We start from the raw sequence: 24977 nt of genomic DNA, 5'->3' as shown, positions 1-24977 counted from the left end.
TTTATTTATTTTGTATTTTCTCTAAACAATCTTCAACTTTTGTGAAATAAAAATGTATCACTAAATATATATAAAGCACGTGCTACTAAATGGTATAATATATCTTTATCTTATATACAAATATAATTACATAATGTATATTTATATTTTATGATATTATATAATGAAAATAAGAGTTTTTTTGTTTTTAATGTTATATAGACAACATTCTATACAAAAATATACAATATCCACATGTATCATATTTAAATGTCACGCATTGTACAAATTTTTATGTGTATACATATTATTTATAATATATTGTATACACTAAATTGTAAGGCAACATAAGATACGTGTAAATATGATAAACAATTCGTCATTTTGTTCCTTAACAAATAACATGACAAAAAAAAAAATCTAACAAGTAAAAAATAAATAATAGTATTTCATTTTACAATTTTTTTTCTGATTAGCTTGCATTTACAAATTCATTTGTATTTCTTTTCTATATTTTTCGATTTTAAATTGTATATTATTAAAATGACAGATGAGATCAATGCGAGAACAATATCTTGTCACAGCATTTTATAATAAGAAATATTTAGGTAAATAATAATAATAGTAGTAATAATAATAAAATAAATAATATAATAAATAATAATACAAATTATTATTTTTATATAATAAACTATTACTATCTGTCAATTAAAATTTTATTCTAGACAACGCACAAGAGTGTATGTTTTAGAGTACAAACTATTCCGAGCATACATATAAAATCATTTTATATTAGCTCTAAATTCATAATTGACGTAAAACAATGATTAGAAAAATAACTCACTAGTTAATTTGTATGCAAAAATGGTTCATGTACTTGAACATGGAAAATATCCACAATAATAATAAATAATAATCTTGTTTGATGTTGCATGAAACTGTTCAAGCATTCGAGTTGAAAGAAATTAAATGTAAACCTCACATATTAGATGTGAATAGTTAAAAGTATATTGAAATATCATAGACAGATTAACAAAAAATATTGCTTGCAATAAATGGCCCAAAAGTTCTTGAGGGAAAACTAATACAATTCTATAAATACTAAAAATAATAAATTTATAAACCTATATAATAATAAAACCAATTGTTAACAATTATGCAATGGGTGTTTAAACATGTCTCAATGTTCAAAGTTAAACTACAAATGTAACGAAAAAAAATAATAATAAATTATTATTTTACAATTGCACTTGGGTTTATTGGGAGAAGATTAATTGTTTTCATAATTAATGGTTGGTGTCATTTTTACTTTTAAATATATTATACTAATTGTTAGAGGAAATGAAAACAACATTTTTGTTAAGTATGAATTATTTTTGTTTTTAAAATTGCAGACTACAGGGATGTAAAATGGTTATTAGTAAATAAAAACTCTTTTTGAGAAAAAAGAAAATGAAAACATTTTATATTAATGTTGTTAACTTGTTTGAAAAATTTCAGAATAATTTATTGGCTAACTAACATAATAAAAAAGGGAGAATTAATTAAAAAAAATTAAAAATTGTTTAATCAATAAATAACAACTCCCTTTCTCCTCGTCCTATAATAATAAGATAAATCAAACTGATTTAAAAAAAAAAAAATAGAAGTTATGAACAAAATATACTATTTTGATACTGATGGATCACATCTAAGTAGCAATGATAACTGATCGTATTACATCCAAGGAGGATGCCTATTCATGGGATCGTGCACATTTAAATACCCTGGTGGTGGGAAGCCTGATAGTCCTTGGTGCAACATCATCGGATGTCTCTGTAAGAACTGTGAATAAATGTCTGAAGGGTTGGGGGGGTTGTATGCTTCCAATGGCGGAGGAGCATAGCCTGATGGAGGTCTTGCAAATGCAAATGCAGTATTTCTTTCTTCTGATTGTGCTGCTGCTGCAGCTGGGTCTGCGAAATAGCCAGTTGACCGTATTTCATTTAGATAATCCTGATAGCCATCCTTGATGGCTGGATTGAAGTTAAATGGGCCACTTGACATGGGGGGTTTCACAAGGGGTGGATAATGATGTGGATAGGGAGGGTCAGCACGTGGTGGTTCCACAGTACGAGCGGGTTCCACTACTGTTTGTGCTGTTGTTCCCCCCATTGTAGATTGTGGTGGAGGCAGTTGTTGTTGTAGTTGTTGTTGTTGTTGTTGTTGTTGTGCAGCTGCAGCAGCAGCAGCAGCAGCAGCTTTCTTCTTTTTACTTGTTTTCTTGGCAGGCTTGGGGGGCAACTGATGGGGTTCCATCATTAAAGATCTGTTTATTTCCAGTTTTGATTTTGTCATTTCAGCCACAGATGAATTTGGAGGATAAGCTGGTTGATTGACTTTCATCATGTCTGCCATAGCTGTATTTACGTATGTCGGTTGATTTGCTTTAATCATCTCAGCCATACTTGTACTCGAATAAGTAGGTTGACTTATTTCCATTTTATTTTTCATAATTTCTGCTACAGAGGGTCCAGGATATGTTGATTGATTGTAACGATAACCCATGTTTTCTGGTATAATATTTGGCAATGGTCGACCAGTCGTAAAATCAATATTTTGTGACTTACCCGGTATCATATCTTGTATTGGGTGTGGATATGACTTGCTAGGTAGCACGGGATAATTGTAGGGCCGTAAATTGATTTGATCTGGGTATTGTTCATAGGGATTGTTATAATTAAGTCTTGGTTGAGAAGTAGGTTGCTTAAAATTAGGAGGTATAAATTGTCCAGGCGTCGTTCGACTTGCATAATTTAATGGAGCTGTTGTATAACCTACAGCATCTTTAGGAGGATTTGAATAGTTCAAAGGAGTTGAAGTGTAATGTGGTGTTGGTGCTGATACAAAAGTCTGACTAGGAGCTGTGTAATTAAACAATGAATTTGGAACGGTTTTCTGTTCACTTTCACAGCGGTCACGAGCCATTTGTAAATAGTTAAGACTATTTTGATAGGTTACTGGTACTGGTGGGTGTTGGTGTTCCATATTTTGCTGGTAAGGTGTTTGATCGTTACGTGGATAGCCCATCTGATAGTTTAGTTCAGAATTAAAATTAGAGTTAGGCATCTGACCTGGAGTAGGTACAAATACTCTTTCTTGTTCCTTGCTAGCATCAGTTGGAGTGAACGCCATCTCTTGAGGTCTCTCACACTCGTTATACACACGTTTCTTTACTGGGAATATATTTTGAGTTTTAGTAGGCACTGTAGCTGCAGCTGGTTGTTGTTGTTGTTGAGGATATAATTCTGTGTACGTATTTTGAGGCGAACTTTGTTGTGAACCAATGTATTGGGAATAAACATTTTGATTTTGTTGATAATCATCTGCTAAACTGGCAACATGCTCCTTTGGACTATTAACTACATTATGAGGACTATAATAAGGACTATTACTTGAATCTTGTGGACTCAATATTAAATGATGTGGACTCTCTTTAGGGCTATTGACAACATTGTTGTGTGGACTACAACTAGCATCGTGAGGGCTTCCAACAAAATTACCAGGACTATCACTAGGCAAGTCACAAGGACTTGTAAAAGTCTGGTGTGGACTTTGGCCATGTGGACTTGCTGTCATTACACTAGAAGGATTTCTTGGACTACAGCTACTGCTCTTATCTGAATTTGGCCTAGCAAAAGCGTCTTGATAAAAACCAACTTTAATGGGAGCATGCGGAATGTTTAAAACATTTTGATAAGGTTTTAATTGTTGGGGAGAATTTCCAGACTGGGGTGATAAGTAAGGTTCATCTAGACTAGGCCGAGGAGAGTTCCAAGAGTCGTTTTGGGAAGACTGCTCAGAAACACTACTACCTGTACTTATTTTTCTTTGTCGCTTAGGAGGTAGCTTGTCTGGTGAAACTAAAGGCACTGGTATGGTTGTCTTCTTAGTATCCACTGTAGTTAAATTTTCTTTTTTATCTGCCTCTTTTAAAGTATAATCATAAGGCACCATATCGTTCATAGCATAAGCAGTGTACATTGGAGATGTTTCTACAGTTTCTTGCTTGCGTTTTGGGGTTGGTTGTGTCTTAGGCGCACCAAATGCTTTGAACCATGCACTAAGGTTTGGTGTTGCCTTTTCGGGTTTTTCTTCTAGTAATTCTGTTTTAACCTCTTCTTTTTTTATGACAGTCAAATTATCAACAGGAATTTTTTCAGGTTCTATCTCAGTCTTTACTAGATCTTTGTCTTCACTTGGTCTCTTAGAAGAAAATCCCATAAGGTCAGTGTTCAATACTGTGCCTAAACTAAGAGTTGGTGCTGTCTCTAAATCAGCTTTAATCAATTTTTGTTTGGCGGTAATTTGACTATCATCTGATTTGTTTGATATTAGGTTGCCTTTACTTTTACCCGGCTGTAGACGATCAATTGTTCTTTGTACTTCACGCTTTCGTTTTAAAGGCAATACAATAGATTCTTTTGTTGGTCGCTTCTTTTCCTAAAATAAAAATCCATTAATTAATTGATATTTTTATAATAATATATTTTATAAATATAAAGAACATACTTTGAAAGGCAAACGTGGTTTATCAAGCTTGTGAGCTTGACGGTACTCTGCATCCAATCGAGATGTGACTTCAGCGTCATCTAGCACTGAACCAGCTAAAGTAGCCATAGGTGAATTACTTGCTGATGAAAAGGTTGGTGTATCATCTAACCATTTATTTATATCCTACGAACATATTTAATCAATTAAGACAATAATCCAAGTATTTGTCAAAAGTGGCATGGCAAACTTCATTAACTTAAGAGGCACAATTTATATCAGTGATTATAAATACTTATATAAGTAATTACGTATTTGCGTAAATGGTTACTGAGAAAGATTGGCTTAGTCTTGGTGTGTATTTAATAAATTATTTATTATATATGAAATGCCCCTGATCACTAGAACACCTACCACCCTTTAAACTGAGGCACGTGCCTCAAATTAAGGGGATTAGATACCGTGATTTTTTGTTTTGGCCTAACACACGAGCGACATAGTATTTTAGACGTGTTGTTTGCCAAAATTTCCAATTGATCTATTAAAGCGATAAGATTTCTGAAAACAGATTTGAATTTGTCGTCAAGTCTACTTGAAATAGACTTTCCCATATGTTTTGTATTATCCCCCAATTTTTTAAAAAATGTCATATTAAAAGTAAATTTAAAAATTGTTGTATTTTAATTTTTGGAGAAGTTAAAATCAAAAAATCAAAAATGTGGGAAAGTCGATTTCAAGTAGACTTGACGACAAATTCAAATCTGTTTATAGAATTCTTATCGCTTCATTAGATCAATTGGTATGTTTAGCAAAGAACTAGTCTAAAATCTTATGTCGCGTGTGTGTTAGATAAAAACAGAAAATCATGGTATCGAATCCCCTTAAGTCCTTTGTCACACCACTGTTAAATTGTCAATAAAATGTTTTAATTTACCCTCAATGTCTGCTCAGTAACTTCTTCGAGTGCTTGTACTTCTATTGCACTAGTATTTTTTATAATCACACTTTTCTTTATCTTAGGTAATTCTTTTGGTGCCTTCTTTTTTGATTCTAATTTGGAATCTAAACTGCAAGAATCATCATCAGTTTGATTGATCCCATTTTCAAATTTACTATAACATAAACAACAGCATTTAAGTTGAAATCATAAGTTATTTAAAGATTTATGTATGTATTCACCTAGAGTCTAAACACTCTCGTAACTTTTCTTCATTTTCTTTATCAGTATTATTACAAGATTCTTTACTACTAGTACTTCTCTGTCGGTTTCTACCCTTCCTGGACCTCATGGTTCCATTTTCATACCTCTTAAGGTATGCCATTTCATCATCAGATCCTTCAGACATCTCCCAGTCTAAATATTTGTGAACCCCCATGTTGAAAACTCTTTGTAAATTTCCACACATAACTGTATATTCTAAAATGTAAACACCAACATAAAATCTAAAAATAATTAGATAGTTGTTTTAATATTTTACCATTTGTAGATCCATTGTATTGTTTACAATTTGCAATAATTAGTTGGAAATCATGTTTAAACTGAATCAATGTTTCGTACAACCCATCATTAAGCTTGTCCTCCATTTGTTGAAGATCCATTGGAGTTTTCACCACCCTGTAGTAACTTGGAGCTATTTCTTCATCAACTGGTTCAAGAAATGGCCAGGCATCTTCATGGTCTTTTAATTTGTTCAATATTTTGTACATACCTATTTGCAAATCCTCAGTAGTGGATTTAAACCTACAAAAACATCTTGAATAATAAAAAAAAAATAACTTTACATTTGAATATTAATTTAAATCAACTCACCCAGCTTTAGATGTAGCTTTAGGCACAGGTTTTTCTTGCGAACTTTCAATAACAATTTGACCAGTAGCAGAAGCTAATGAATTATTTGTTTGACGACCCGCCACCTTGGAACTACTTGAAGAATACCCATGACTTTCAGCTTCACTATCTGATAGTCCTTCTTCTTTCACTTTAGGTCTTTTATCTTGATGTTTTTTTCTATTTTCTTTTTTTTTTACTTTTTCTTCATGGTCACGACATACATCTTCATACCTTTTTCTTTCTTCTTTTTGCTGTTTAAGTTTTTCTAGTCTAGTAGATTGCCTTCGTGGCTGCATTTCTAACATGCGTTTCCTTTGCAATCTCTCTTTTTCTTCAAATAAACGAGGAATTTCGGGTAAAAAGTCTTCGGTGATTACTTGGTGAAGAGCTTGAACATCTCTATTTTCTGAATCCTCTGTTTTTAAAGCCAATCTTTCCCAGTCGCTTTCTGTAAAGCAAACCACCTGCCATTTTCCAGAACCTAAATCTAATTCATCTTCCGTATCCGAACAGACAGGAGGTTCACATTTCTTTTTACGACCTCGTTTTTTCTTTTTCTACAAATAAAAAAAAAGAAGTTATTATATTAAGTTTTAAAATATAATCATAACAATTAAAATAATAAATTCTTACTTTTTTGGGAACTACTTTTTCATAATCTTCCCTATACAAACGGGTACCGTAAAAGTACCAATACGCTGATTTGTTCTCATCATACCCTAGAGGATGCACTCTTAAACTATCCGAGTCAAGGTTCTTAAGTGATTCCATGACATCATCAGCATCCAATCTGAAATCACACAATGCGTGGAGTATTTCCACTTTTGTTCGAAGTGGCAAAAACTGGAAGTCGATATCTGAATTGAAGGGGTTCTGGAAATTGTACTCCTGAATATTATTAATAATGTCAATTACAATATTTTTTGTTTTTCATTTTTACATTAATACACTAACCTTGCATTTTTCCCTAAACAATCTACGTAAAAACATTTGATAATTGAAAGTAGATATACTATTATTGCCGAAGCAGCCAGATAACAATCTAGCAATGAGCTCCTGTAGCAGTGAGTTGCCATTGTCCTCAGTTCCATCTGTCAATAAGGCTGCTTCTAAATCCTGTAAAATTATTTGTCAATTAAAATTTTAAACTAAAAACATGGTTTAATTTACTCACTTCAATGTCGAAGTCAAGAAGATCAAAGGACACGCGAAACAAAGAACAGAAGTGAGCAATACTCGGAACTTCCCACCATGAATGAATATCTGAAAAAAAGAAAAAATGTGATATAAGTTTGATGAAAGTTGTATTTTTTCGAAATTGTATGTATTTATAACAATGACCTACGGTACAGAAAAAGAAATTACAATAATTATTATGTTAGTCATTCTGTTACAAGTTGTAACAAATAACAATAGTGTGTAAAAAATAAAAGAGTAAAAACAGGAGATATTAGAAAATTCAAAACATACATACTGATACTGTATTACTGTATGTTCACTACTAATTAGTAATCACATTTTGGATCAACACGGGTATTTTAATACTTGTCACAGAAAAAAGAAATTCAATAAATGAGGTCATGAATTACAAATATTTTGTCATTTGGAATTTCCTCAAATATCGTACCTATATAATAAGGTCATTAACAAAATAGTAGATAAATAATTTACTAACTAAATGGCGAAGTATGAACGTAGTCGATAATAAACTATAGCTTTATAATTTAACAATATTTCATGTATAAAAATTACAATATTATTGTAGAGCATCATTAAATTTTAAACTTAAATTGTATTACGATCGAATTCAAATAGTAAAATACATTAATTATCGCTCCGCTCAGAATCTATAATTAATATCAAAATGTCGCTCAAATATTTTATTTTAAATAGTACATCATAATAATAAAGTGTTTCCTAAACTAATTTAATTCAAGGCTGAAGCCAACTATTCGAATGCGGAGTTGCTAGACTAATGAACGTAGTAATTGAAAAAATTATGGATTTTTGATATAGGTACCTATTAAAATAAATTATAAATAATATTATTGGTTACACAGTTATTGGCTAATAAATACAAAAACAATCCAACTAATAACGAAAATATTGTTCTTCTAAATATTTATTTATAATGAACTGAGTACATAATAATTATATATTAATATGTACTAAAAATGTGTAAAAAAAAATGTGTTGCGCGAAATGTTGGGTGATGCCTGTTTATGTTTTATATAGGTGATAGTATGAAAGAATTTGAAAAGTAAGTTAATTTTATAGGAGACACATTCTGTATAGTATAGTATAGTAGTATAATAATACTATATAGTGTATACATAATAAAGAGAAACTATTATTATAAAACATAATTGCCAGCTGTTCGTACATGGGTTGCCGAAAAGCGGCGTATATTAAATACCTAGATAATAAGTACTAATCACCAATGTTAAATATCATAGACGTGACATGTAACAATAATACCTACAAGACATATTTAAATATATTATTTTGAAGTTCATAAATAAGAACAAATAAAATAAATCATTAGGTTACTATAAAATTACCAATACTATAAAAACATTATAAACAATGAAAATTTTTTACATTATAAACATTACACATAGGTTTAACGTTAATTTTCATAAACCGAGCGATTAAAATAGGCTCTTATATTTACGCTTGATGTAAATTTGATGTTAGTTTTTATTACTTATGTTAGTTATGTATATCAGTAGAAATAAAATTAATGTTATGATTCAATTAAGGATAATATACAATACCTACAAAATAATATATTTTATACAGTAATAAGTACATTATAGATAAGCTAGATACTATATTTTTGTTTTCGTTTGTATTTATTATTCAAATGAAATGAAATGTTAAATAATAATATAATTAAATATAGGGTACCTTAAAACACAACAGGATTTAGGTAAATAGTAAATATTTATCAAATATGAATTAAAATAATAAATTCAATTCAACAGACAATTTAATAGATGAATCGTAAAATATGAAGTATGTATTATATTATTAGCATTATTAAAGCCTTAGGGATATAAAAAGTCACAACATATATTTTTTAATGGAAATAAATTATACTATTAACTAAGTACCTATTATAATTATATCATTATAAAACAATGCTATAATCATTAACCAACAATCACAGGCCAACAGAAAATATTCAAAACCTAGGTGAAGAATTAATAAGAAAATCAGAATCACTAATGGCAAGCAGATAATTTTCTAGGGTAAAATTAACAAAGATTAACATAGGGATGTATATACATTTTAAAATGGTACTATTATATCATCAAAAATTACATAATAAAGAAAATATTGGTAGATTTTTATCGAAACAATTTGAGTAATTTTTAAAAGCATAATAAAAAAAAATTCGATATTTAAATTGGATAAAACGAAATTCAAAAACGATATGAGATAAAATTACTTAGGTACATATATTATCGTAGGCGAGGCCTTGAATACAAGAATACAAGATAATTGATACCAATAAAACCATATTTTATACTATTGGTGAGATGAAGGTCTTATATTCATCAAATCTAATTATTTAGTCCTATTATAGAGCGATACAGATTATAGAAGTTAATTTGACAATTAGGAATCTGTTATTAAAATAAAATTTCGTTAAAATTCAAAGACCAATAAAATAAAAATAATTTATGGTGATGAGTAATGACTGATGACATTAATTTATCGTTGGAATTCATAATATATTATTCTAGACTAAATTTCTAGTTTTAAACAGAAATAAATTCAATCATCATTTAATAAGTAGTAGTAGTAGTAGTTGGTATCGATATTGTAAATAATTATTGTAGTTATAATAAATAAAACTAGATACGTTATAGATAAAACGTTTTTATATATTAGGCAATTGGCAATAGGCAATAAGTATATAAACAATTTAAAAGTAACAAATAGCATTTCACAACAAGGCTGCAGGTATGTATTATAAAACATTACAAGTTGTAACCTATAAAATAGTAATAAAAAAATAATAAGTGTACACGTCCATATCTAAACATTACGTATATATTATTTATCATTTAATCTAAAAAAAATATATTAACGATTTGTCATTATTTTTTTTTTTAATTGACTTTTAACGCTAAAACAAAATTTAAATAATGACACAATGTAAAAATTTAATGATATATATGTACACAATATATTAGTATTAGCTATTAAATAATTAATCAGAAAACAATAAATCATAATACTATTATCATTAAAAAGTTTTTATAACTTCTATAATATAGAATTGTTGTTTAATATATAATTTCGATAATGAAATAATATTACATGAGATATGAAACATATAGAGTTATAACTTATAACTTAAGTTACAATTGTATACAATTTATAAAAACCACTTAAACACATTTTTCGTTTTAAATGGAATTTATAGATTTATATGATTTTCCGAGCTTTTGATACAACATTTAAAAAAATGTCGTGGGATGTTATACCAGTATATATCATTACCTACCTATCAACGCATAAAATTAATCATTTTAACTCATCTAAGCTTAATTTTATTATCCGTTTAAAATTCCATAAAACTAAAACTAAAACTAAAACTAAAAAACAAATAGGACAGCAGTCATACCCAATACATGTTGACTTAACACAAATGAACTAAATTCAGCATCAATCAAGTCTATAGAATATCACAAAACTATATTGTAATTATAAATAGTTAAAATAATATTATATTTTTATGCATTTAGGCATGTTACATTTTAAAGATTATGCCCCTAATATGTATTTTAAATGAATTGTATAAAATTCGCGTGATTTAACATTATTAGGACATGAATACAATTTATATAAAGCATTTTCTTAGTTTATTTAGGGAATTAAGTTTCCAGCTTTAGAAATTATAAATCTCTTAACTCTCAGTGAAATTTATACCATATAGGTAGTATATAACAACACAAAAGTCAAAAACAATTAAAATAGGTACAGATAAAACATAATACATCAAAAAGCTTTTTAAAGTGGCGAAAGTTAAATCCATTTCCTATTCATAATAAGCCTTTTAATTTTTTACGTGAAAAGCATAGGTATGCCAATATGCTATCTACTACACCCCTTAATCTTCAAATAATTTACATAAAATCAATAATTGTATACACCAATATCAATCATGTTTAATCATGTACTTACGAAGATAAATCATCATTGGGAGTGTAATTTGAAACAATACAAATAATATCTAATTATAAATATCTTATGGGTAGACAACTTGCAAAAATTATGTCATAAAAACCGTAGTATTTACTATCGAGTGGTATACATTGTCATTGGGTAATGGATAAGTTGAATTTAAATTCAATGATAAATCGTTACATATGAAACGTTTTTGCAGAATCGAAACCACGGTCTGTCAGCCTATAAGATTATAAGTTATTAAGATATTTTATATATCTACTAGCTGTATACCTGACTTGAGACTTCACCTAGGAAAAATTAACAAATATATACAACACGGCGATATATCGGTTCAATAGTACCTCGCTTTTAGTGTACCTATTTCATGGGAAATAGGCATTAGTGTACCTCGCTTTCTGGTGAATTGATTCAACCGAGATGGGCAAATCTCCTGTGTCGGATTGAATATAGCATTTGATATATTTTGGAACGTGGTCTAAAATACTCTCTAAACTTTCTTATTATCTCTAATAACAATCTTTAATGCTTTTGTCAGAAACTGTTGAGTAGTTTATAAGTTTATAAGCTACAAACAAAAGGACATTGGTCATTGACTTGTTGTACATTTGAATAACAAACAATAAATAAAATATTAATATATTTTATTAAAATAAAATATCATAGCAATGTATGGCAAGTCTGCTAGTCTAAACAAATTTTATTTCTCTTCATAAATTCTTCTTCATTCATCTTTGAATAACAAAAACGATTTTAAAAGTACTGGGAATCCTCTACTAATGTCTCATTCCAAATGGTGGTTATACAATATAGATACATAAAAAAGTATATAACCGCTCTGCTGTACAGTAGGAGACGAAAACCTCATTATTGAGTAGGTCACTGTAATACGCTGTAATATATGTGTTTAATTTCAATGAATTCAATGATAAATCATTACAAACGAAAAACGATTCTGAGCGGAGCTGATCTGTCAGCCTACCTAATAGCATAAAAATATATTGCTATTAATTATTATAGTAATTTATTTTACTATTAGTAAAACGGAATAAACTATAAAATATATAGGCAATAACGTACAATTAATCTAAATGTTTTTAAAATGTCGTTGTGTAGATATATAAAATATAAAAAAAAGGTGGGCAAGTGGTTGTCGCAATGATGTACAGTAAGTTACAAATGGGTCAATGGATAATGGATTGTATTAAACTTGAATTAAATGATATAATATGACTGTATACGAAAAACAATTATGAGGGAAGACGGTCAATCAGCCTATGATTTTATATTACTAAGTAGTAAGTATATTTGATGGTATTATTGTGAATAAAGTAATGTTACCTGTTGTAATATTTACCTATTTACATGAACCAAAATAATTTTTAAATTTTAAGTTTGATAAATGTTGTCAAAATTCAAACTTTAAATGCTTAAAAAAAATGTATTTAATATTTTTGAACTGCCACTGTCACAAATATATCAAGAGTCTTGTATCAAATTTACACGCTTTTTGACCCAACAAATAAAATTTTATTGACATTAATAGGAAAAAAAACTAAAAAAATGAAAATTGAAAATATCCGTAAACAGCTCAAAACGATTCAAAATATTTTGAAAATGTTATTAAGTATAGGAATTGATAAAATAAACATATATGGTGTACATTTCAACAGGGCCGGCGCTAGGTTTTGCGAGGCCCTAGGCAAAATATTCCGGAGCGCCCTGAAAAAAGATTTTACAAATCAACGGTAAAAACCAAAAACATACATTTTAGTATTTTACTGAAATGATTTCAAGTATCTACAGTTATTCGTTTTTGAATTAAAGCAAAAAATAAAATTGCTACATGAGAAATCGAGAGAATATCCAATGTTGTAAAAATTCGAACTTCAAACGCTCATAAATATTTAATTTGACTTTCCGGCGGATATTTTTTTTTTTATAAAGGTAGACAAACTTTTATGAAGAATCTTGTAATACATTTTCAAATCTTAGATTTAAAAAGAATAATATTTATAAATTCCTAACTCAAAATAATTTGCACATTTTTGTGATTTTTACGTATTTTGTCAAAATGTAAATTTAAGTGCTTATAAAAAAAAATGTTGAATTGTAAATTGTTAATATTTTTCAAATGTCATTGTAGCAATATACTAGAAGCCTTGTATTCAATTTTTAAGCTTTTTGAATCAACAAATAATATTTTTTTGACATTAAAAGAAAAAAAACTAAAAAAAATTGGAAACTGAAAATGTCCGTAAACCGCTTAGCACAAGTCAAAATATTTTGAAAATTTTATTGTGTATAGAAAATACTAATATAAACATTCAGTCAAAATTGAATGTACCTATCTACAGTTATTTGTTTTAGAGTCACACTAAAAACTTTTTTTCGAAACCGATTTTGCGTAAAAAAACAGTTTACCTTAACTTTTGTTTTGTTTTTCAATGCGCTTTTAAAAACTATTGAGAATTTCAAATTTTGACCTCCCTAATTTAACAGCTGATTCACATTCCCATTGAACAAGATACTTTTGAAAAAACAGTGTTTTTGGCCCAAACAGTGACGACTAACACAAAAATAAAAAATAAACACACATCATCATTATAAAATTAATACATCCATCACTTCACCCAGAATATACCTAGTACTTATACGTTAAAGTTTTAATCCCCACAAAAAAATATTAATTTTGAATAAGGTACAACAAAATAAGTAATTAAAATCGTTGTTTTTCGTTTAAATATTTAATTTTGTTCAAAATTTGTACCTACTTCAAGTCTTCAAATGATTAATTTTATCTATTTTTTAGAGATTCTAGTTTGGAATTCTACGAGGAACCCTGTGTTAAATTTCAACCTTAAGCTATAAAAATTAATCACTTTATATATATTTAACTACAAAATAATTTGTAAATCGTCATGGTTTTACACGAATTGAAATTCAGATGCTTGTAAAAATAAACGTGCAGACGTTATGTCTTTATATTTTTAAATTTCTATCGCTATAATAAAAATTTAAGACAAACCCCATGACAATAAACCTTATGTATTAAATTTACAAACTTTTTGACGGCGAACAATTTTTTTTATTCATATATTTATAGTAAATAAACTAAAAATCAAAATGGCAAATATTATAAATATAGAGTCAAAATATTTTCAAAATTATACTATGTGTAGATGTATTATGATAATATATTAACATTCGGTAAAAATGACAACTGTCAAGTATCGAAAGTTGTTTGTTTTTATTAGGTACCTACAACAAGATAAGAATCATTTTTTACGTGTGAATATCCTATTTTGTCAACATATCTGACGCTCGTAAAAATATTTGTGGAATTGGGCTTAACTTTTATTTTAAATCCAGTAAGTAATAACAACTTATGAGAAACCTTCAATTTTGTATTCAATATTCAAATCTTATGTATAAACATCAGAAGGGGGTATTTTTTAAGGGTAAATTTTCTCCCCCCCCCCACGAACCACATTGCAATTAATTAGTATATTCCCCTCAATGAAATATTTTGAGAATGCCACCGGATATAAATATTAAAGATTTTAGACATATTTAACTATATAATATAACTATGTACAAACTATATAATTTGTAAATTTTCTTGGTTTTGACAGTTTTCGTCCAAATTCCAACATTAAACGCTTGTAAAAAATATTGTGGCAACGTATTTTTAATTGGTATATGAACCACTTATGAGTAACCTTGTGCTAAATTTTCAAGGTTTTTAAACAATTTTCATTGACGCATTAACAAAAAAAAAAACCTGAAAAATTTCAAATATATTTAATATGTACCAATAGCTCAAATATCGTCTTAATATTTTGAACATTTTTAATATTTTGAAAAATAATATAAACATTTAAAAAAAATATCCAGTAGGTATTAACGGTTTTGTTCACTTTTAAGTAACATTAAAAAAAACAATTTTGTCAAAAACTGGTTTCGCGTTTTTGCTCAATGGGTAAGTTTTATCCCGATTATTTTGAAGAGTATTGGGAATTTTCCATTTTGGCCTATTAAATGTACAATTTGGTATCATAAACCATCCTCAAATTTTCAGATCGAATAAGCGTGTTTTAAACTATATAATAATATCAAGTATACAGATACAGAAAAAAAACCATAAGTATACATCATTAATATATTGTGAAATCAATACACACATCAGCTGAATCGCTCCACTCAGAATCTAAAAATAATACTTTAGGAATTATGTAGTATACATTTTTAAAAACTTTACACTTAAATACAAAAGTACCTACCTATATAATGAAATTACAAAATTCTAGATTACGTCGAACATAAATAAACTACTTATAACAACCTTGTTTATAAATAAATAACTTTTAAGTCACATTAATGTTAAAAAGCTCCAAAAGTTTCAAGTAGAATTTCCAGACAAAAACAATTTTATAAATGCACGATACTTTAGACAGTTATATTAGAATATTTTTATATTTCCTTATAGTGGGAAAAGCCGCATAGTGCTCACAAAGCGCGAAAAAAAATATTAAAGAAATCACAATAAACGTAGTTTTAAATTAAGTCGACTCAGAATCGTTTTTTGAAATCGAAAATTTATAAAAAAAAATAAATTTATAATGTACATAATACGCCACTATTCTACGCAAGGTGAGCGAAGCAAGCCGATTTTCCGACAGTAGATATCCTTATGAAGGTCTATAGACAATAGTATTGATCATTTTGCTGCTTCCAATAAAAGAGTTTTGAAGTTTGTTATTTAACTTATTTCAATTATTATTATTATTATTATTATTATTATTATTCATATTATTATAATTATTTATGTAATGCAAAAGAATAAATTTATCTGTTAAGTATTGTACTGTTTTGTTGCCTTTGTACGACATATCTATAAACTTCTAAGCTAATAAAAGTTGAAAGTACATCAAACATATAGGTTTTAAGTTTTTGTTAAGAAAATTGGTATTTAAGAGTAAAAAAATCCCCCGCCCCCCATGCAATTGACCTGAAGTCGCCCCTGTCATGACCTTTTTCCTATGTTACGACTATTTTTCACATTTTTACATACCAATTACCAACATTCTAATAGGTCTCTTACTCAAAAAATGACTCAAAAAATTGCAGCTGCAAGTACCTGCGAATGAGATCCCTATGTTAAATAGGCGGTAGTTATTATATATTATGGAGGCTATTATATATTATTGGGTATCACGTCGATAATATTGTCTGCCAACTATTTATCACCAAAACGTCTACCAATAAATATTTAGATTTTAGATAACAACTATGAAAGCGAAATTTGAATGTAGTTATATCGTGAAGAAAAAACCCGACAACGATTTTTTACAATGATTCAAATTCAGGCAATATTTCTCCTCAAAGTTTATTGTTCGATATAATTAATTAACAAGACACAATAGTATCTTCGGCCAAAAGGATAATTAGAAATTTAACATAGACCAGCAAGGCCAGAATTTAACTTCACGGTAAGAATTATAATCTTTTATCGGATCGTTGAGTATACCGGACGCCGATACGTAAACCAAACCACTGTACATTTTAATGGAAAAAATACGTGCAACCGTTCGGGTGTCTGTACGATCACTGATGTCTGCCGTCAGGAGCCGCTGTGCCGACTGCTGAGCAAGGCGAAATGTGCGTGTGCGTGCGAGAGCAACCACCTCCCTCTTTTTTCTTTCTGTTTTTTACTACCAAACAGCTATCTACCGATTGCTTAATGCTTATAAAGTTATAACTATTATAATAACGTGGTATCTAACTCTGATGTTTGATATGATAAAATGTGAACAATTAATATTAATAATATTATTATTTATTGGGAATAATGATTGGTTATTGAAAATTGGTATAGACTGCATATTATATAGTCTATAATGAAATTATAGTGGTATAAACGCAAATAACTATTATTTTAGTTAGATGGTGGATATATAAATTTTTTTAACCAATACATTCACAGACTCGTTGGTTAATAATTTAATTTTAATGGTATAAATACAAATATGTATAAAATGTATAAAATCCTATCTAAAACACTTTCCATTTGTATAACGAGAATCTGCAGATCCCACGTCACGGGGTCCACGTAATTTCGGGGTACTTACTATGCAGTTTAATAGAACCCAGAGAAAAAAAAATTGAAAGACACCTAGGTATTATACATTTTATTTTATTACAATATAAGTAGGCCTATCTTGTCCAATTATGATAAGTAAATGAATAGTAGTATCTAATAAATACTAATATGATGCTCTTGTATTCCAATAAAAATAAAAGTATAAACACGACTTTCGTGTAATTCTATGTTGTGCTTTCATGTGCGTGTGGCAATGACCACGATAACGAAAAAGCATTTTCTACAGCACTGCGCAACTATAACGATAAATTGTTTTTATTCTGCGACTTTACTTCAGAAATACATTTGTACCTACGAGTATTTCTAAACTTACCAAAAAATCATTTTAGGAGTCTCTTTAGTATCCCTTATTTTTGTATTAAAACCCACCTTTGCGTCATTGTAGACATTAAGTATAAATTAAAAACCGAGAAACAATCAGATGTGGGAAAAAAATTTAGGTACCTAATATTATTTACTTTTGTCAATGTTTTATGACGAATATATTATATTACCGGCAAAATGTTGAATATAGGCATCCAATAAGATCCTACGAAAACTATAGAATCTCTTGTACAATTTTTAGGTTCTGGCATTATAATGCTTATGTTATTATATAGGTAAGGTAAAGTATGAAGTTTTAAATACTGTTTGTTTTTTTTTTTATTATTGAACTTAAGCCCGGCGGCTATGGCCATTAGCTGTTGTAGGGGTTATGAACTGTGGTAGGGGTAAGGTTGGTACGGTAGGTTGATTTTACGATTGTTTTAACGGTTGTTACGGTAGCAAACACGTGTATGTGTGGCAAGGTTTTTAACTACTATGAACCCGGGTGATCACCCATCCGGGAGCTAGTAGCTGTGGCCGTTACTTACTCCCAGTCGCATTCCGCGACTGGTAGCAGCCAACGCGCCACGCCAAGCCACTAAATACTGTTTAATCATAAATGAAAATATGTATATTATTGTAAATATATATTAATTATTAAGTACTATTAGAATTGCGTGTTTATTTAATTATTATCACATATTATATTATTTTAAAGTTGATACACGACGATTTGAACTGCACAAAAACATTTTTTTGTTTTGACATTTTTACTTGCATATTGTGTATTTGACAAAACCTTGTTCAGTTCCACGTATCTATAAACATTTGGGTTAGCAATAATTAGCAATTGCTATTGTCAAAATTATTATATAATTTAATTTATCAATTTTATACTTTTTCTGGTAATTTTTATAGAATGCCGGATTCAACTCTTGGCCGGTAACATAAATAAAACCAATTGTAATAAATATTGGAATGTACGTGCATCGATTATAATTTAAATTTTAAAAGTTGATAATTATTTTATTAAATATTGAAATATTTATCTATACGTTACATAATGAAAATTTACTTTCATTTTTTTTTATTATCACTTGTATTTAGTGTATTTTTCAATTCATTTAAAAACAAAAAGATTTAATTGTAAAATATCATATTTTAGGTTCTTACTATATTGTATGGTTTATTTAATGATTTAACTTCTGCTATAATGTTTCTAACTGCACGGTAATTACCGTTTTTTGTAAAATATAAAATATTGGTTATAGTTACAGTTGCAAAACCTATGCTCTATTCATTTCTAGGAACCTCGGCGGCCGACTTGTGCGCAGGAGCGTAGCTGAACACAGCAGCCGTACATATTATATAGTTGACTCGGTGGGGTTGACAAACGGGTGTTGTCTGACCACCGCCCGACGAAAACTGGTCGCCGCAGAGGTTCTCTTACGTGCAGAATAAAGTATTAACTAGGGAGACATTAGCCATAAGTCATAAATCATACAAATATAAAAATATATTATTAATAATAATGTAATATATTTATATATTATATTATACTATAATTGTATACAATTATATTCCTATTTTAGGCACTAGGTATTGTATATTATTATTTTTTTTATTATTTGTATAAGATGGGTACCTTAAATAAATAAAAAATAAATAATAATACAATTTAAATATTTTAGATTTATCAATAATGTCATTACGGGATTTTTACAATTTTCTCTATTAATATTCGGAATTTACAAACTTTTGAAAATTACGACATTTTAAGTAAACTTATAAAGATCATGTTTTCAAATACTTTTATGTTGTATAGGTACCATCATTAAAGGAGTATCATGTGGCAATAACAAAACGTCGTTTTTCAAATAAAAACCCATTATAATATAAATTGTTAATTAGATGAGTTTTTGAGAATGTTGACGTACTTACCTATACCCGCCTATACCTATCTAATTTGACATTTGAACAAATAATTTCTGAGTCATTAAACTTTATATACTATTAATAATATTCTTTGATAATGATTTTACATAAGATAAAAATAGTAATAAATTAAAATATTAAGTGCTATAATTTTCAAATCATAATAGCATATTAGCATCCATAATATTATCTCCTAAACTAATTAAAGTTATCATAGACTCTTAAGTACTTATAAACAATTCACAAACTGCTTGTTCCAACTTCAATTTATATACATCGTAATTTTCAAAAATTATCTCCATAACAATTTACAATCAAAAAGTGTTTATTAGGTAGTTCTCATTTGAAAAAATAAGTATTCATTACCACCGGACACTCCTTAAATTGAATAAAAACGTTCATATCTATATATATATATATAAATCGTCCCAGCATATAAATAAAATAATTAATATCAAATTACGTAAATATAAGGATAGTAGATAGATTTTCCAAAATCGACTAACAAAATAAAGTAATCGGGTGATTATAGTTGCAATATAAAAACAGTGCCACGGTAGACATCACTTGTTAGGTACATAAATTATTCATACATTATAAATGAGTTTGTAGAACACAACATTTTTTTAATGAATCCAATACTTGATCCAATATGAGCAGCTGTGGTGGTATTATAACTTTCAATTTCAAGGAAAAATATAATATGAATATCAGAATATATAGTTAATGGGAAAAAATATTTATGAAAATAAAATTATGTTCTAGCCATCCCCACTCTCACAAAAAGTAAAAAAAAACCAATTAAAATAGATAGGTACAGTGGTTATACATTAAAATTAATAAATTTAATTCACTAGAGAATTAATACATCTAATTTGCAAAGACAATTAATTTGGTGCATGTACTCCGTACAGGATTTATTACGTTTCTGTAATATGAACTAAATTAAATTGAAACTTAGGGAATTGATATTAAAATGTACATGGTTTATACCTACTATTTAATAATAATACACAGTATCGCTATGCTGAAAGCAGAGGCGTATTAACGATTTCGACGCCCTAGGTACACACATTTTGGCGCCCCATTTTTCTCAATTTCCTTTTACTCATTGTAAAAAAAACTTTTGTGCCGCCTCTAATTTGAAAATTTAATTTTTCTCTCCGTTAAAAGTGATACCCCAAAATGTATAATTTTCCCATTAATGCAATTATGCTTTTACTAGTTTAGAGAACACTTTTATTTTACTATTACCACTCCATTTATTCCGATTTATTCCTAATAAAAAAGTCAACCTTTATAATGAAATAAAACAAATTATAATTTTAGATTTTAGACTTTTTTTCTAAAGTGTACATAATACAACAATATAATAAAATACATTACAATATATATATATAGAAATGTAAAAGATATAATACGAAAAGATACAGGTTATCACTTATCAGTTATCACTAATATGATTTCTCAACAAATCCATTAAAATAAAATAATTAATTATTTTTTTTTGTTATAACTTCACTTTGAAAACAATTTAACCTCTAGTGATGGCGCGCGGCGCTCTTTTGAGGGACTCAGAATTTGGCGCACCGGGGCAATTTCCCCCCTCCCTAAATACGCCACTGGCTGGAAGTACAATATAAAAAATTCAATGTCAATTACATCGTCTTTCGACATTCATTGTGCGACAAAGGTTTTAAACTTTATAATTATTATGCACTAAAATAATTTACAATATTTCTTATAAAAATGTTTGATTTTGCTTTACTGGCCAGAGGCCTAGGTTAGTTTTTTATACGCCTATATTACATTAATTAACTATTAAAATAGCGACCATGCCGTACAGGTACAACAGAAGCGGATCTAGCACGCACGACGTTAAGTAGGCGTGGCCGTTATTTGTCATACTTACAGGAAATTTATAAAAAAAACTTAAAAAATACAATATTATGTTGGATTACTGCTGTAAAAGTGGATATGCAGAATTTTCGTCCTATTCAATAAATAAAATGAATTAATTAATAGTTTATACGCAATTTAGTGTCGTCTTTATCCCGAATGTAACATTTAAAAGTTAAAACTGTTCAGTATAATCACACCGAATCCAATAGATCAGTTGGACGTAAAGTGAAACACTACACCACGAAAGTAATTTTACCGGATTAGTTTAAATAATAATTATTATGCAAAAGAGATAATGACAAGATAATGCAGTGCGCAAGAACGTGAAATGTTACTATTATGTGTATCGAGTAAAAGTAACTAAGTATTGTATTTTACGAACACATTGGAAGACGAAAATATACGTTTCACATTTAACCTATACGCATTTAGAAAAATGCCATTGAAACAGTCGAAACAGAATTAAAATTCGTAGATACGCTCCGCGATCGACGTAATCATGTCGTGGACAGCCGTCCGGTTTTTCAGACGTGTATTGCCAGTTTTCTCGAAAACATTGGACTATTATAATAGCATTTCATGTTTCCACAATAGTATTGAAATAACGTAATGTCGTCGAATAACGATTAAACTTATCTCGTTTCATTATCCATTATAGTGATTATACTCGGCATAGAGGAGAGGGCTGCTGCTAATGGCAATAATTAATACATATTATACGGTATCGTGAAACATGTGCAAAATGAAAATATGTTATTTTTTACTACTAATTGTTTTAAGGCACATGTAGGTAGGACATTCTTCCCGAATCGTCATTTACCGCGGTCGAGGCAAAACAGTATAAAAACCAGTGTATATTATCCCGTGCGGAATGATCGACACGAAGACCGACTACAACTCTCCTCCTACTTCCGCGTGGAAAAAAATATCGAGCAATTTCTATTTTCGAAACTGACCCCACGACACCACGAACACGGGACGGGGCCGGGGACACACTTGAAACGGCATACGGTTGGCGGTCAAACAACCAGAACAAAGCAAAACGCTATATTATACCCACTACCTACCACGAGACTACAACAGAGACCGATGGTTTTGAAACGAGATCGTCCGTACGCGACGACAACTACACGTCACAACACGCACAGAAGAGTTATAAGGGGCGATCGTGTTTAATACACACCGTACATACACGCACGCCTACAATATATTTCTAGCAGATAAATTTAGTGTCTATAAAAAAAAAATTTTTTTAAGGGACAATGTACAATGAAATGTTCAGTGTTCACACATATCACTCGGGCACATGATATTATAATGAGTGGGATTTGCCTCGATTTAGGTCTGGTAACTAAAATGTCACTTGTCAGTTTCAAACGAAACGGAAGACGATATCACTACAAGGCGGTGAAAAGAAGACACGACACCGGAAAGATACCGAAAGCAAAAAATCTAGTCGTAGCTCCTAGTCCTCGAGAAGGACGGGCAATGCGTCGTATTTTTTGTCTATAATTTATAAATTGTATCCCACCCCCTCCGGGTTAATAATAAAAAAATTCTAATTCGCTACACGTGAAACGGAACCCGCACGATACACCACACGAACAAGCGTCGTACTCGTACGCACTGCGCGCCGAACCGAAAGAGAGACCCGACGACGATTATGACGTTATCCGCCGTAGAGATCTCGACTTACTCAGCTGTGGGCCGGCGGCGGTGGCGGTAGCGGGGGATCGGCGGCAGCGGCGTTGTTGTTTGCAACGGGCGCGCGCTCAGTGGGCCCCAAACCAAGCGACGGCGCGCGCGGCGGCCAAGTGCGCCACACGACGTAACTGCGGCGGCGGCAACACGCCAACCGACGGAGACCGCCGCCGACGTGCCCCAAAAAAACGTGTCTGCTACTGCCCGCTGAGCGGAGGCAGCCCCATCCGGTTTTCTTAGGCGACACCGTGTATTAACATTTAACGTTACGTGACAAAATAACTGTACGCGATTCACACACCACGTGAAATAAGCGGCCACGGGCCGTAGACGGCCGATGATAGTGCATCGGGAAAAAAAAAGTATAAAAAATTTGGAAAATACAAAAAATAGCGTACAGACCCGACGCCTCGGCGGTTGGTTCGTCCCGCTCGGGAGCGACCCACGATCGCCGATGATGCTTACCATCCATTTAGACAAGCTGCTTTCAAATCGTTGGACTGTCCCCGATGGTCGACTGGTGTAATGTGCGCGGCGAAAATTCCATTTGCCACGAGAACGGACGACGTGAAGTAACTCGCAACCATACGCGATCACCGTCGAATGCGGACTGGAGAGGGAGCGCCGAGCGGGACGTCGTACGAGTGTGTGTCGGTGTGCGAGTGTGTGTGTTCACCTCTCGGTCAACCATTGATAGTGGGGACGATATCTGCGACGACGACCGATCGCAGCCGAGCGTACCGTTGCCGCCACCACCGCCGGATACACGGTAAGTCGCGCACTCGCGCGCGCTATCGATGTCGCTACGTAACATTATTATCGATATAATAATATTTCTAAGTTACAATATGTCGCGAACATCGCGAAACTAATATATTCATTTCGTCGCCACCGCTGCCATTCGAAAAATGTTGGGGTGTGTGTGTGTGTGTTGTACAGTAAATATTATAGACTACTATAGTAATAGTAGTACGACACTACGACGTAGATTTACGTACGACGACATCGGAACATTTGGAAATCAAAATAAAATAGTTTCCAATCTTCCGGTTGTCGACAAGCGCCGTTTATCGGACGCGTCTGTGTCTTTAGGACACCGTGTAACAAAATGTATCTGTAATCAGTAACATTATAAATCGTTTATAAAAAAATAATAATTACGTTGTGCCTTACTGGCCTCGTCGCACGCCTCCCTCCCACAACCAGACAACCGACAAACAACGCACACACATATAAACCTATCGATGTTTGCACGCTAATACAATCGAAACAAGCGGCGGCGGCGAACCACGGACGGCCGCGGCGCGCGATCGGTCGGCCGACAGCAGTGCCACACCGCCGACGATTATGACCGCTGGTCTGTCGCCGTCGTGGTCCGGTCCGGTTCTGGCGTGGCACGAATCGACCGAAAGCGGATTGTCTGCCACC

General features: G+C 30.7%; 1 protein-coding gene across 2 annotated transcripts; it reads right to left on the bottom strand.

The window, feature by feature from the left end:
- Window positions 1-18: 18 nt before the first annotated feature.
- LOC132941928 (bromodomain-containing protein 4-like) lies at window positions 19-24187 on the bottom strand. 2 transcript variants are annotated; one of them, XM_061010179.1, is made up of 10 exons: window positions 24015-24187; window positions 7515-7603; window positions 7295-7456; window positions 6974-7213; window positions 6320-6897; window positions 5988-6250; window positions 5689-5926; window positions 5444-5621; window positions 4531-4695; window positions 19-4461 (listed from the first exon to the last, which is right to left on the bottom strand). In XM_061010179.1, exons 1-10 carry the CDS (start codon window positions 24019-24021, stop codon window positions 1696-1698), a joined length of 4686 nt encoding a protein of 1561 aa, XP_060866162.1. In that variant the 5' UTR covers window positions 24022-24187; the 3' UTR covers window positions 19-1695. The 2 variants fall into 2 exon arrangements, with proteins under 2 accessions (XP_060866162.1, XP_060866161.1); XM_061010178.1 differs by having other exon boundaries at window positions 20-4461; window positions 6974-7228; window positions 24015-24184.
- Between the last annotated feature and the right edge of the window lie 790 nt (window positions 24188-24977).

This window comes from Metopolophium dirhodum, chromosome 3 (assembly GCF_019925205.1).
Source record: "Metopolophium dirhodum isolate CAU chromosome 3, ASM1992520v1, whole genome shotgun sequence".
NCBI lineage: Eukaryota > Metazoa > Arthropoda > Insecta > Hemiptera > Aphididae > Metopolophium > Metopolophium dirhodum.
This window is presented reverse-complemented; position numbering and strand designations above follow the sequence as displayed.